This window comes from Curcuma longa, chromosome 21 (genome assembly GCF_044706935.1).
Source record: "Curcuma longa cultivar G26 ecotype Majalengka, Jawa Barat chromosome 21, ITB_CL_G26_1.1, whole genome shotgun sequence".
In the NCBI taxonomy this organism is placed as follows: domain Eukaryota; kingdom Viridiplantae; phylum Streptophyta; class Magnoliopsida; order Zingiberales; family Zingiberaceae; genus Curcuma; species Curcuma longa.
In genome coordinates, this window is record NC_133881.1 from 6,618,684 (window position 1) to 6,634,055 (window position 15,372).

At 37.9% G+C, this 15,372-nt stretch overlaps 1 protein-coding gene across 1 annotated transcript; it reads left to right on the forward strand.

Moving 5' to 3' along the window:
* The first annotated feature begins 2,209 nt into the window (after positions 1-2,209).
* LOC141815106 (uncharacterized) lies at positions 2,210-6,848 on the forward strand. The gene is made up of 4 exons (XM_074703060.1): positions 2,210-2,329; positions 2,666-3,787; positions 4,964-6,290; positions 6,533-6,848. The coding sequence occupies exons 2-4, from the start codon at positions 2,719-2,721 to the stop codon at positions 6,846-6,848; spliced, it is 2,712 nt and encodes a 903-aa protein (XP_074559161.1). The 5' UTR covers positions 2,210-2,329; positions 2,666-2,718.
* Positions 6,849-15,372: the final 8,524 nt, after the last annotated feature.

Below are 15,372 nucleotides of genomic sequence, written 5' to 3' on the forward strand. Positions count from 1 at the left end.
GGCAGCAACACGCACGAACGACAGATAGCTCTCGCAGATAAGGACACAGCCGCCTCTCGCCGCTTATATACCGAAACCCTATCGGGCGTCGGCTATCCGATTGAGCGACGACAAAAAGGCGGGATTCAACCTCCATCGTCCGATAAGCGCAATTCCCCGAGAATATCCGATCGCGTCATGATGGCGATTCAAAAATCCCATCGATAAGCTTGCTTCATTAAATGCTTCCCTTGGAAATGACGTTCACCTTAACGCGTGCGTGCTCGCCGCCACGCCTCGAAGCTGACGTGTCGAAAGGCGCTTGCCCACGTGTCCTTCGGGGATACCGCCTCGTTACTGATCACGACCAAACAACTGGCGTGGCTCCCTAGACCGGACTCCGATTCGGACTAGGACTCGAACGGACGCAGAAAAGACATTTGCCTCTCTCCACGAGTGCTCACCGCCATACCGTGCGACTGACGTGGCAAATGATACACTGCCACGTGTCCTTCGCTGATTATCACTTCTCCACTCGGCATAGCTACGCAACTATCCGGTTCACTAAATCAGACTTTGATTCGGATCAGACTCGAGCACGACTCGGTCTAGTCAGTCTGACTTATGCTCCCTTCGACTAGACTAGTAGGGAGGCTTATATGTTACAGAAATAACCCAAGGGCCCCTGGTTCGACTCGAGTCTGATCTTGGTCTCACCCAAAGGCCCAGTAAGCCACACCTTCAGACTTGATTGACCAAGTCCCTTCTCTACTCGCTTGAAGAAGCCATCGACTGATATCCCATTCGGCTCGGAGCGAATAAGCTGCCGAATCGCATGGAGCCAAATCGCTCGCCCACTCGATCCGCTCAGTGGCCGAATCACCCACTCGGTCCGCTCAGTGGCTGAATCGCCCATCTGGTCCGCTCAGTGGTCGAATCGCCCATTCGGTCCGCTCAGCGATCGAATCGTCCATTCGGTCTACTCAATGGCCGAATCGCCCATTCGTCCACGCTTCCATTCGGTTACACCCCCATTCGGCGCCAGGCGGTCACCGCCCTCGCCGTGCGGACCTCTTATCAAGTCGAATCAACGAAGCGCCCTACAGTGCCTCGACATATCCCATCACGACTTCTAATAAGTCCACACCCCCATTTATTACAGCCATCCCTCTTACATCTGCGTGGGCCATGACAAGATGGCTACTTACCAGCGATGGGACCGGAAACTCGATTGTTCCTGACACTTCATTAATCTTGATGGGATATTCCTTAAATGATGACGTGACAGGTGTACACGCTCATCTCTCCTTAAAACGACCACTCCCTCCTCAGCAGATAAGTTTTCCTCTTCTTCTTCTACTCTTTTCCACGCTCAAGTCCTTTACTGTTCATCTTCCTCCTCCTCCCGCTGTTCTTAACTTGAGCGTCGGAGTGGTCGCGCCGGGGCATCCCCTGGCCTTCCTACTCACGTTTGTCGGTGTTCCCAGGTCCAGGAGCTAGCAGCGTGCCAGACCGCTCTTCCTGTTTCATGCTCACTCCGACGAAGATCCGGTGACTTATCCAGACACTCTTCTCAACTAGAACACTTATCAATTATATCATACCCAATGTACTTATTAATTATTTAGTTTTAATATCAAACTATATCTAAAACCTTCTTTGTTAATTGCTATTTTTATTGTGTGTGAAAGATTTCATGCAGCTCTAAAATATATTCATTTTCAAAATACTCGTAAATTTTTTAAAGTTATTAATTAGCATAATTTCATTCATGTCTAATAATTAACATAATTATTTTATGTCACATTATTTCATTATCTTAATTAACAGTATGACTATCTAGAGGTTTTAAATAATATTTGTTTTTTTGAAAAAAATAATACTACTTTGATAAATTTTGGAGCATGTTTTAAAAAGGGTAAATTTTAAGGCGTCGGACGAAAATAGCAATTTTGTTACATAGATTGCTTCTATAAAAAAGGAATTAATTTTTCTACATATGTCGCTTCTAAAAAAGGCGTATTTAATTTCTTTATTGCAGCTAATTTTAATTTAAAGTGAAATAAGAAAATTAGGAGCTTTATAATTAGTAATTTTGGGATTTAATATGCTGCTGCTGCTGCTGTCGTTGGATCGGCAAATGCGATTAGTGCCAAACCCACGCAACGGATAGAATCAAATAGTCCCAAATGCCGTCCTTCCTCTGGCCCCTCCTCCTTCGCCCCTCCTCTTGATGTTGCCGGATTCCGCCGCCCGACGCCGCAGCAACTCCTGCCCTCCTGGAGGTGCCGCCGCTGGAACTCACCGAGGCCCGCCCCTCTCCTCCTCGGCTCCTTTGTTGGCTTGATCCGTGAGTCTCTACATTCCTACCCCTGGCTCCGATCAAATATTCTCATTTTTATTTATATTGGCCCTCGGATCCCACCGGGCGCTAGGGTTCGAATGGACGCTAGGGTTTGTTCCTAGCTCCGGTCCCGATGTGAACTGGCCGCGGGATTCGCCAATTTTCTCATATGAAGTCTTGTTCTTGGGAGCTAGGTCTAGAGGTTTCGCCTGTTATGGTTATTTACATGTCATTGCTTGTGTAACAGAAGTGTTTATTTCGTGCAAACAACAACCAAAAAAAAAAAAATCACGCGCAAGAAATAGAAAACAGCTTTTTTCCCTCATTGCTTTTGATTTGCAGGTTTGTCCGTATCTTCTTTTTACATCCGTGTGGTGGGATCTTCCTTCTGGGAGATGGTGGACTCGGTGGATGTGGTGTTGGAGTTTCTGAGAAGGAATCGGTTCACGAATGCAGAAGCTGCTTTGCGAGGGGAGCTGAATGCACGGCCAGACTTAAATGGATTCCTTCAAAAGCATCTCGCCGAGGAGAAAGAAGAAGCGGGAAAAACAATTGGAGAAGTTGATAGCGTGAGGCAGCAAAGTATGAATAGCGTGGGGACTTCTAAAGAGTTCATCGTCAAGGAAATTGAAGTAGGAGTAACTGGTAACAGGTTCAACAGCAAGAAATGTGGTGGTTTTGGTCAGGATAGTGATAATAGCTCTGCAGATCTTTACCCTTGGAATTTTGGTTCCAATAGTAGTAATCCAAATTCAGGTTTGAAAGACACTGGTGCTATTATCAACACCTTTACTGACCTCTTATTATCAGAAGAGCCAAAGCACCGTCGTGGGTTCTTTTGTGGCAGAAAGAGAGATCGTGCTGTTGGTACTGAACCTGAGCATGCTGAAGAGCCAACAAGTTCTTATGCTGGGAAAAGAGATAAAGATGACCTTGTTGACATGAAGCCTGAGATAAACCAGTCTGGACTTCATAAGGATATAAATGCTTATTCTCAAGACCATTTTGTTAACGACTTGTGGCTGAAAAATGGGGACTCTATGAAGGGATGCTCTGTAAAGACAGTTTTTCCATTTCCAATAGACAATGCCTCATCCAGTTATGGCAGGTCATCTAGTGAAAAAAAGGAGTTAAAACATATAGATAATAGCAGTGACATTAGAGAATCTAAAAATGAACAGCGTGATGATATGAGAAGGTCATACATCTCTGGGAAGTCTCAAGAATGTGCTGAGCCAACAAGTTGCGAGAGATTTAATTTACCAGTTATTGGTGAAAATCACCACGAAGAGCTACCTAGGCTACCTCCTGTAAAACTTAAGTCCCAAGACAAGTTAATCAGTTCTCAGTTGGAGGATAAGGTCGATCAGCATGGATCAGGGACAAAGTTATCCAATGCTGATAATACTTTTATTATTGGATCATTCCTTGATGTTCCTATCGGGCAAGAGATCAACTCTTCAGGTATGTCATTGCTGAGTGTTTTTATCTAGGTGTCATTATGTTTCTTCAACAAATAAGGGTACGAGAGATTTCCACTTCTCTTTTATATTTAGCCAGAAAATATACAAAATTTGTTTTCTCATTCATTTATTATGATCTACTTCCGCTGCTATATAGATGGACAATCTCTGAGTTGGTGATGGTATGAAAAAAAATTACACTTAATTTGCTTAGTCTTTATGCAAAATTTAAGGTTGGCATCATATGTATGTTATCATTATGTGATTGGATTTGGAAGTTCGGCTCTTATACCATTTTGACATTACAGTTTTACTGAATCATTTTTGTTCATCATATTGCCTGTTTTAGCTATTAAAATTACAAAATGAAAATTATAATGTTGAACTGAATGCATAGACGAACATTTACTCTCCCTGTGTTAACACTAGTATGAATAACACCAGCATACTAAAAGGATAAGATGTCTGGTGCTGTATTTGGTCAAATTGTAAGTTCAGAACTATCTAAAGTAGTTTATTTGATCAAAATGTGGTGCATTTGTAGAATTCAGTATAGTCAATTGTGCATTTATTACTTGTCTCTTCGGATGATTGACCTACTGAACTATAAATATCTGCTCTAAAATACCCAGAATTCACATACATATTTTCTGATGCCAAAGGTTATTATCAAAATTGGTCAATATGTTTTATAGTGTGCTTTTGAGTTCATGCTTGTCACTCATTCAGTAGGCTCTCAACTCTTGTACACGTTAATTTTTCTAGAGCGACTGTGCTACATACATCACAGCTACTTATTTACAAATAGGTAAAAGTCACATGTTTTTGAGCTAGTTGTTCCACAAATTACATTATCAAGAGGGAATTTGTAAGGCTTTTCAATCCATTTCTTTTTGTCAACTATTAGGAACCTCAAAGATGAACCTAATTCCAATTATTTGTGTAGATTCTGATTTCTTTTTCTTTTTTTGTTAATTGATTTGTTGGTTAAAGAGAATGATGTTGCTGAAACCTTATATCTTTGCTTGATTTTGTATAATCTTGGGGGATTGAATTAGACAAGACCTATTGATGCTATGAATTTAAAATGCATCTTCAATATTTGCTGTTAGTATCTTTGTGGTGTTCCAAATGCTGGAAACCACCGTTTTTTATAAAGTCTGAAATCTTACTACAGGTGGAAGGCGAACAATTGGAAGTAGTTGGCTCTCTGTAAGTCAAGGAATTGCCGAGGACACTTCTGATTTGGTATCTGGTTTTGCAACTATTGGTGATGAATCTATTGACTACCCAAATGAGTATTGGGATTCTGATGAATTTGAAGATGATGATGATGTTGGCTATACGAGACAGCCAATTGAAGATGAAACTTGGTTTCTAGCACATGAAATTGACTATCCAAGCGACAATGAGAAAGGAATGGGTAATCATCAGGACCAGGCACCTAGAAAGGATGAAGATGATGATCGCTCTTTTGCCGAGGAGGATTCATACTTGTCAGGCGAACAATATTTTGAGACTAAAAATGTTGAACAAGTTGCTATTATGAAGGGACCAATGGGTCATAAAATGCTAGGAGTATATGGCGGAGCAGATGAGAATGATTTAATAGCTCACTATGATGGGCAATTAATGGATGCTGAAGAACTAAGTTTGATGCATTCAGAACCCGTTTGGAAAGGTTTTGTCACACAAAATAATGAACTAATGATGTTAGAGAATGACAAATTCCCGAACGAGGTTAGCCGAAGCCATCGGGAGAGTTCACATATAGAAGATGACCAACATGGTTTGGTCAGATCAATCGGTGTGGGCATTAATAGTGATGCTGCTGATGTAGCCAGTGAAGTTCGTGAGAGCTTGGTTGGGGAAAGTAGTGAAGGGGACCTAGAATTCTTTCCTTACCATGATGTCACTGGCAGTGCCAGAAGGTGTCCTCAAGGCGATACAATCGATAGAAATTTAAGTAGGTCAAAGAAGGAAAAGATGAGGGGAAATAAACAGGATAATTACATTGTAGCCTATGAAAAGGATATAAACCTGTCAGGAATGGGAGTTGATGGTGCTTTTTCCTTCCAACCTCCTGTGAAATCTGGAAGTATGTTGGGGGCTGATTCTGGCAAAACATTATGTTCAGGCAAGTCAAGTGACGTGATCATTGATACAGTTGATGAATATTCAAATGGTCTAGTTACAGATGATATGCTTGCTACTTGGAGGAGAAAAAGCAGCGACTCTTCTCCTGTAAGGAGCTCCAGGGATGAGAAGACTTCTGGTGCTAGATCAAGGAATTCAAGTGCATCATCAGCACCAGACTGTTGTTATGATGAAACAGGCAATATCAGAAAAAGGGGCTGTGAAGCAAATGAGATAAGGGAAGAGGATCCTGGAGAAGCAGTAGAAGATGAAGAAGTAGCTGCATTGCAGGAGCAACTAAAACAAATAAAAGCTCAGGAGGATGAATTTGAGATATTCTATCTCAAAATAGTCCATAGGAAAAACAGGTAAGATACATTGGAGGAACAGGTATCATCAAATTATTTTTGTTTTTGCAATATTCTGTGTGAAGTCAATATATTGCATGAACTTTGGTTTTCCTTCACATTTTTTTAAAACACTAACTGCTTAACTAAATACATGACCTTAGAATTTCTCACTCTTCTTAAAATTTGGGTTTGTTTTTGTTTTACTTTTCACTTTTCTGTTCTAACTTTGAGTTTTTTTCCTACTTCATGTCATTTATCAGAACTGGCTTTGAAGAAGACAAAAATTTTCACGTGGTTCTAAATTCTGTCATTGCTGGACGATATCATGTTACTGAATACTTGGGTTCTGCTGCATTTAGCAAAGCTATTCAGGCTCATGACTTGCACACTGGCATGGATGTCTGTGTTAAAATTATCAAGAATAACAAAGATTTCTTTGATCAAAGCCTTGATGAAATAAAGCTTCTGAAATTCGTGAACAAGAATGACCCTGCTGATAAATATCATATTCTACGTCTCTATGATTATTTCTATTATAGGGTGAGCTATACTTATATTTTGATCATTTATTTTTAATTATTATTTCTAATTTTTAGTTTCATTTGTTCTCATTCAGTTTCATGATATGATACACAGACACACACAATAAATGAGTAACAAAGTTCAAAACATGACTTGACAATAATGAGAAATAGTTCCTAGCTTATCAAGGAATGCTTGAATTCTTTGAAGAGAAACATGGCTTGGTATTTGGTAATGACTAGATATAGTTTTATCTTACCTAGGAATGTTTGAACTGTTTGAAGAGATGTTTTCAGTTGACAATGTCATCATGCTACTACTACCTGAAGAATTTTGTGGAAAGTTCAGAAAACTGAATATTTACTAGACCAACCCACCAATGAGGCTATGACATACCTCATTTTGTTGTAAAGCTGCGAAAGGTTAGTAGACCCAGTAGTTGTGATGATAATGCATCTCAAAGACAATATGTCACATGGCAATTTTATTGAATAACTGTCTCAAATGACAATTGGCATGTTCTGATTAGCATAGATGGCATCACGGCCTGTCAAGATCTGAAGAAGCCCAGTATGCACTTTAAGCTACCTTGCTTCTTATAGCAACCTTATGAGAACCCGACTTGAAAATTTTACCTCATCTTCTCAAGTTTAGGGACATCCCAACATGGAACTTAAGTCTTGGATTAGGCCTAGCACCTCTAGATCTCCTTGGAGAAAGACAAAAATCACTTGTTTGTTGACCTGCACATCAGCCAAGTCTAGAATAATTCCTGCACTAACTCATCTCAAAGGCTTATCCTCTAATTTTCCATTCCACTCTGCAATGCAACTTTAACATGAATAACGTGCTAGACATGCATCTGAACTGACAGGTCCATATATGTGTCATAGCCTGACCAGATCATTAAGTATTTGGTTGGCAGCATATCTTGGCATCATAAGGATTTTTAGAATTTCCTTTATCTTAGAGCCTTTATGCTATGAATTTGCTCCATCTATGGCATTCCATGTTGTCTGATGATCATCCAGCTAATTTATTCTTCATGGAGTTTCCCTGAGATTCGTGTAAATATTTGCTCATTTGGTATCTTGTTAAGTTCTTTCATACTTCTTTTTAGCTGACATCTCCATCAACAACATTCCATTTTATTGGATGGTCATCCAGATGAGTTATTCTCCATGGAGTTTCTCTGAGATTCGATTAAGTATTTGCTTGTTTAGTATCCTGTTAAGTTCTTTCATACTTCTTTTTAGTTGATATCTTGATTACGATCGATTAGGATGCAGCCTTGTGGTAACTGTAAAATAATACGAGAAATCTTATTTTATTACAAGAAATAAGTCCCTATTTATACACAAATATAGGGACCTATTGTAGGAGAATTATTCTATAAAAAAATATATATCCCTAAATATTCTAACATTCCCCCTCAAACTGGAGAATATAAATCATATGTTCCCAGCTTGTTACATATGTAGTCAATTTGAGAACTTCTCAGTGACTTAGTGAATATATCTGCTAGTTGATCATGTGAGTTAACAAAATTAATAGATATTTTACCAGATATGACTCTCTCTCTGACAAAGTGACAGTCTACTTCAATATGCTTTGTCCTCTCATGAAAAATTGGTTTTAAAGCGATATGCATGGCGGCTTGGTTGTTATGTATAAGTGACATTTGTGTAACCTCTCTAAATCTTAGCTCTTGAAACAACTGTTTGAGCCATATAAGTTCTTGACAGGTTATGGCCATAGCTCGATATTCTGCCTTTGCACTGGATCTTGCTACAACATTCTGCTTTTTGCTTTTCTAAGAAATAAGGTTATCTTCGATAAATATGCAAAACCCAGAAGTAGATCTCCTATCAATGGGAGATCCTATCCAATCTGCATCAGAATACCCTACGACTCAAGTATGTCTTTTATTTTCGTATAAAAGACCATTTCCTGGAGCGTCTCTGATATATCGGATAATGCGTGTCACAACATCCTAATGATCCTTGCATGGAGAGTTGAAAAACTGACTTACTACACTTACTGCAAATGAAATATTCGGACGAGTAACAGTAAGGTAGCTTAGTCTCCCTACTAATCGCCTGTATCATTCAGGATCTGGAAGAAGCTCCCCCTGATTTGGCATGAGCTTGACATTAGGATCTATGGGGGAGTCAACTGTCTTTGAGTTTAACATGCCTGTTTCTTCTAGAATATCCATTACATACTCAGATCAGATCAGATCAGAGGAAACAGATCAGAGGAAGAGAGACCAGATCAGAGGAAGCAAAACGGGTTTTCTTGTCCTGTAGCTTTGGTTCGGCGGCTTCAGGACCGGAGAGGAATCACGCTTTGGAAGACAGACCGAGCGCGTAGGATCGTGCTGCTGTTGTTGTGACTCCGGATCGTGTTGCTGCTGCTGTGACTCCGGGAAGAAAAGGCATGGCCGGATCGTGCTGCGACTTCAAAGCCGGATCGTGCTGTTTGACTGGGCTGTCCAGGGTGGAACAGAGGCAGCAGAACAGAACAGGGAAAGCGGTGGTGGCGTCCTAGCTCGGGAGGAAGGAGACTCGACGGACGACCGCTCTCTACAGATGGCGCACGAACGTCGACGCAGAGGTGCGTGATCGGAGCAGAAACGCGCGATCATCGGTGGTGTTGGAGGGCTTCGGTGCTCCCTTTTCGTGGTCGTCCCCGAGCGTAAATCGCGTCGCACGCGATTTACGCGCTGGCGACCGTGCTTCTCCGGCGGACAGCGAGCAGAGCCGACAACAATCAAGCAGCTCGGCCGACGTCACTCGCGCGAAGGAGTCCGTGCAAGGGTTCCTTTGTTCAGCGTCTTCTGCGATGCACGAAGGAGAAGTCCCGATCGCGAGGTGGAGAAGGAAAAGTCGGCGTCTTCCGCGATGCACGAAGGAAAAAAATCCCAATTTTAACCTAGCTCTGATACCATATAAAATCATACGAGAAATCTTATTTTATTACAAGAAATAAGCCCCTATTTATACACAAATATAGAGACCTATTTTAGGAGAATTATTCTATAAAAAAAAATATATCCCTAAATATTCTAACAGTAACCACTTACTCAACACCTTTACATAAGATGGTAAAGGTAGCACTCAAATATCAATATAATAAACTTATGATCCTAGATTCTGATTTATTCTGTTGCTAGTTCACATATGTTTTGTCTGTTTGACTGCAAAATCCTTAGGGTTCATATCTTTATGTATAATCAAACTTGCTAGTCTTGGTTAATTATATATATATTTGGTTGAAGAAGTTGTCATTTTTGCTCAAGTTTCAAAACGTTAATTGTCTTGTGAGATGTGTCAAAGTCAACCATTACCGATGTGATTGCCCTAATTGGATCAATATTAGTGAAGATTGATCCAATTTGTGAGAAATTGAGTATTTCATAAAGATTAACTTGAGAATTTTACTAAATCCATGGACTTTAATAAATTATATAGAGATAAGTTAGATTTCACTAGAAAATTGATAATATTTGTTGAAATTCAATTCAAGCTAGAAGTCAAAATATATGATTGATTGAAATTTGATTAAAATCAGGCTTGTTTTGCATTTTTTTTCAAAATTGCACTAGTCAATTCAATTAGTTAATCCACCAAATTGAATATCAAATGGGCAAAAATCAAAAGGGCCGCTACAAGGTCACGAAAGAGCCGTGATCTCTTGGCGACCTCTGCGGGGTCATGGAGGTTGTTGCGATCCCGCAGCGACCTTCGTGGGGTCGCCGAGGCAGTTGCTGCTAGTGAGACATCGTGCAACGCGGACGTGAGGTAGTGGCGGAGATACTATTCGTTGGTGGCGCGGAACAAGAAGGGTGGTGTCGGCATCGTGTTGCTCGCGTTGATAGAGGGGGAGGCGTTGGCGGTCGGACACGCGGTGGGGACACGAAACGCTGTGTGGGTGCGGAAACTTAGATTTTCTAATTAAACTTAGGTTAATAATTTCAATCAACTCTTAGCTATAAATAAAATTAATCTAAACAGATTTAGTCAAACTGTTTGTTTTAATTTCAAAAATATATAATACTTTTATTTATTTATTTATCATATGGGGGTGTCGTGATCTCGCTTTTTTTTTTAAAATTTTTTTTCTTTTTTTGTATTTTAATTTTTTAATATTTAAGTTAATTTTTTTAATTAATATATTTTATATTCAAAAAATAGCGAAACCATATCAATATGACATGATATGGTACTGAAATTGTATTGTTCTGGTCATAAATCGAAATTTCGATACGGGCTGACATTTTTTTTAAAAGTCAAAACAAAACCCTATCATAATTTCTTATTCTCGAAAGTACCTTATTTCAACACTATTGTGTAGCTACGACGTAGTTGCTGTGACATGTAGCAACTATGAAAAGCTGCTACAACATGTAAACATAAACCAATTCAAATCGGTTAAAAAATATATGACAATTTATTAAACCGCGTAGTTAGGTTTCCGTAATACCCAAAATGCATATCTAACTTTTATATTTATCAAAACACGTAGTTGTTACCCATTCTACGCGTCCTTTATTAGCAGTTGATTGCCCATAACTCATAATTTTTTGCCCATTATGTGCTAAACTTTCTAACGAGCTCGTGACAAGCTATACTAATTTCAAAAATCCACAGTTCTCTATCTAGACTATGAAATTCATGCCTAAGAGTGGCTATACTCAAGATGATATAAGGAGTGCAATGAATTTGATTTGAAGTATTTTTGAGGTGCTTAAGATCATCAATGAGTTTTGGTCAAAATTCGTTGATGGATCGACATTGTTTAAAATTTCAAAATCTTGACATGGTTTGAACCAGGGGAGTTGTAGGAACCTTTTGGTGGTGTTGGTGAGTAAATATGACAGACTTGGTCCTTTAATGAGCTTGTGCTAAATTGTCTCAAAGTTGTGAAAATTTTAAAAATCCATATCTCTTAATTTAAATTGTGGAATGTAAGTTTGAGGGCATGATGACACTTAGGATGAAGGAGTGCAATGAACTTGGTTTGAAATCTTTCTTAGGTGCCTAAGGCCATCAACAAGTTTTGGCCGATGACCCTAAAATGTCCAGAATTTCAAAATCTTGAATGGTCTGAATCAGAGGAGTCTTAGGAACTCTTTGTTGGTGTTGGTGAAAAAGTATGATAGGTCTATGCCTTTTAATGAGCTTTTGCTAAATTATCTTAAAATTGTGAAAATTTCAAAAATCAATATTTCTCAATTTAGGTTGTGAAATTTAGGTCTGAGAGCATGGTTACACTCAGGAGACTCCTAGGAGTGTAATGGTCCTGGTTTAAAGTGATTTTGAGGTTCCTAATGTTATTGGTGAGTTTTTGGCTACTCTACAGTGTCTAGAATTTCAAAATTTTGACATGATCTAGCAAAGGGTGTCCTAGGAATCCTTTGGTGGTGTTGGAAATATGACAAGCTTAGGTCTTTTATTGAGCTTGTGACAAATTGTCTTAAAGTTGTAAAGATTTCAAAAATTGATAGTTCTTAATCTACGATGTGGAACTCGGTTTGAGGACATGATTACACTCAAGAGCCTTCCACGTACATCATCTTGAATGTAATCATACCCTTAGATAGAATTCATAGTCTAAATAAAGAGTTGTTAGTTTTTGAAATTGACACAACTTTGAGATGTGTTGTCACGAGCTCATTAGAAAGTTTAACACACATAATGGGGGAAAGTTTAGCAGTCTACTGATGAGTTATGAGTAGTCTACTGCTAATAAAGGAGGGGTATAATGGGAAACAACATGTGTTTTGGTAAATATGAAGGTTGGATATATATTTTGGTATTATGGAAACCTAGCTACGCGGTTCAGTAAATTACTGAAAAATATATACCCAGTATTTTTATATAAAAAAATAAGTGGTTGCTACAACGTTGTAGCAACCATTTAATGGCTACAACAATATCATGATGATTTTAACCTTGTTGAAGCGATTGGGATTAAGTTTAAATAATTTTGACCAAGTTACTTTTTTTTTTTGGTATAAAAGTGTTTTATGTATAATTTTTTTAACCGAGTTAAATTGTTTTTTTTTCATGATGTAGCAGGCTAGCAGCTATGGACTAGCTGCTACAACAACTCTGGAATAAAAGTATTTTCAGTATAAGAAATATGGTGGGGGTGTCCTTTTGATTTTTTTTTTTAAAAAAGAGATGTTCTTTTGACGATTCTAATAATTAGGGGCGCCCTTCAAATTCAATCTCATCTGATCAATGAAAATGTTTCTGATTGATTTGCATTGAATCTGTTGGAGAAACTAAAGATCTGAGTCACTAGAGTATCCGTCGATCCATTGTTTTTAAAAACACTAGAATTATGAAAATTTTGGCCAATCTATTGATTTCAGCTGTCTTAAATTAAATCCTAGTGAATTCATATGAGGAGAATATAAAGTTCCTTCACTTAAATCTAATCGTGAACCATTTAACCTAGCTACAGCTTATAGTAAGATCATAAGCTGTAGCTTATGATCTTACTATAAGCTCAAGGACCTCTCGTTCAACTTTATTGTCCCATGTGATTTGCTACTCGCATGACGGGATTCGTTACTGTTAGACACAATATTGTTGCCTATCGTGAATATAATAATTTATTATATCTGCCATTAATATAATTTGATTAATTATGTTATTTAATTATAGTGTATCATTAGTATTTTGGTATTTAACAATGGCTAGGTTGTCGATTATATGTGATGGGCCTTCCATTTAGGTACCTTGTCATGCAAAAGATGAGCTAGGAGGTTGCCTAGAACTGACTCATTGCATTGATGCTTGAAATTGATGCAAAATAAGCAAAATATATTGTTGTGGGTGACTGCAGATAAAGAAGCTACTCTATGATCATAGAATCAAGTTAGCAACTGGTACTTTCGAGGAAGTGACTAAAATTAGTAAAAGTTATGGTTAGAAGAACAACAAACATAATATGCTTGCAAGAAATATTTTAGGATATGTAGAATGAAATTCTCTTTCTTTTCATTGTGCACAATAATGAGTATATTTACATTGTACATTGATTATGTATTGAAATCAGAAAAACAGAAAAGAATAAATTAAAATATTTTATTATTAAATTGTATTCCTATATCAAGGGTTTTCCATGATCAACTATCTTAAAATAATTGTCAACTTTCCAATACTTATCTCAAGCGGTGAATAAATATCATCCATTCTCAATTTGGATATAATGGTCGAGAAGTCGTGTCTATTAAGTCCTTTTGTAAACACATCTGCAAGTTACTCTTTTGTAGGCATGTAGGGAGTATAAATTAATTTATGGAACCCTTGTCTACTACCCTACCATCATTCACCTCTCTAAGTTTGTGATTAGGATCAATCGAAGTTGAAGCAAGTTTACACACTAATTTATCAGTTTTCTTCAAGAGGTCAATCACATACTTTTGTCGGGAAATAAAGATACCTTGTTGAGATTAAGCTACTTCTATCCCAAGGAAATATTTCAAGCTCCCCAAGTCTTTGATTTTAAATTCGTTTATCAAATAGTTTTTCAAGGCATCTTTTTTTTTCTGATCGTTCTTAGTAACAATTATGTCATTAACATACACTAGAAGAGTAGTAACTTGCCTTGAAGTCGTGTGCTTGATGAATAATGTACGATCACCTTGACTTTATTCATACTCGATATTGAGCATCGCCTTTGTAAATCTGCCGAACCAAGTTCTTGGAGATTGGTTGTGTCCATATAATGCCTTTTTTAGTTTGCAAACAATGCTCCCTTTGAGCTCTCCTTTAAAGCTTGGTGGAATTTCCATATACACCTCTTCCTTTAAGTCACCATGAAGAAAGGCATTTATCGCATCAAATTGTTGTACATCCCAATTGAAATTTGCAGCCAAGGACATATAAGCCTCATTGTATTTATCTTAGCCACTGGTGCAAATGTTTCTTGATAGTCCACTCCATAGGTTTTATCAATTATATCCATACCCAATGTACTTATTAATTATTTAGTTTGTTAACATCAAACTATATCTAAAACCTTCTTTGTTAGTTGCTATTTTTATTGTGTGTGAAAGATTTCATGCAGCTCTAAAATTTAATCATTTTCAAAATACTCCTAAATTTTTTTAAGTTATTAATTAGCATAATTTCATTCATGTCTAATAATTAACATAATTATTTTATCACATTATTTCATTATCTTAATTAACAGTATTACTATCTAGAGGTTTTAAATAATATTTGTTTTTTTGAAAAACTAATACTATTTTGATAAATTTTAAAATTCTGAGGAACATGTTTTAAAAAGGGTAAATTTTAAGGTGTCGGACGAAAATAGCAATTTTGTTACATAGACTGCTTCTATAAAAAAGGAATTAATTTTACTACATATGTCGCTTCTAAAAAAGGCGTATTCAATTTCTTTATTGCAGCTAATTTTAATTTAAAGTGAAATAAGAATAATTAGGAGCTTTATAATTAGTAATTTTGGGATTTATAATATGCTGCTGCTGCTGTCGTTGGATCGGCAAATGCGATTAGTGCCAAACCCACGCAACGGATAGAATCAAATAGTCCCA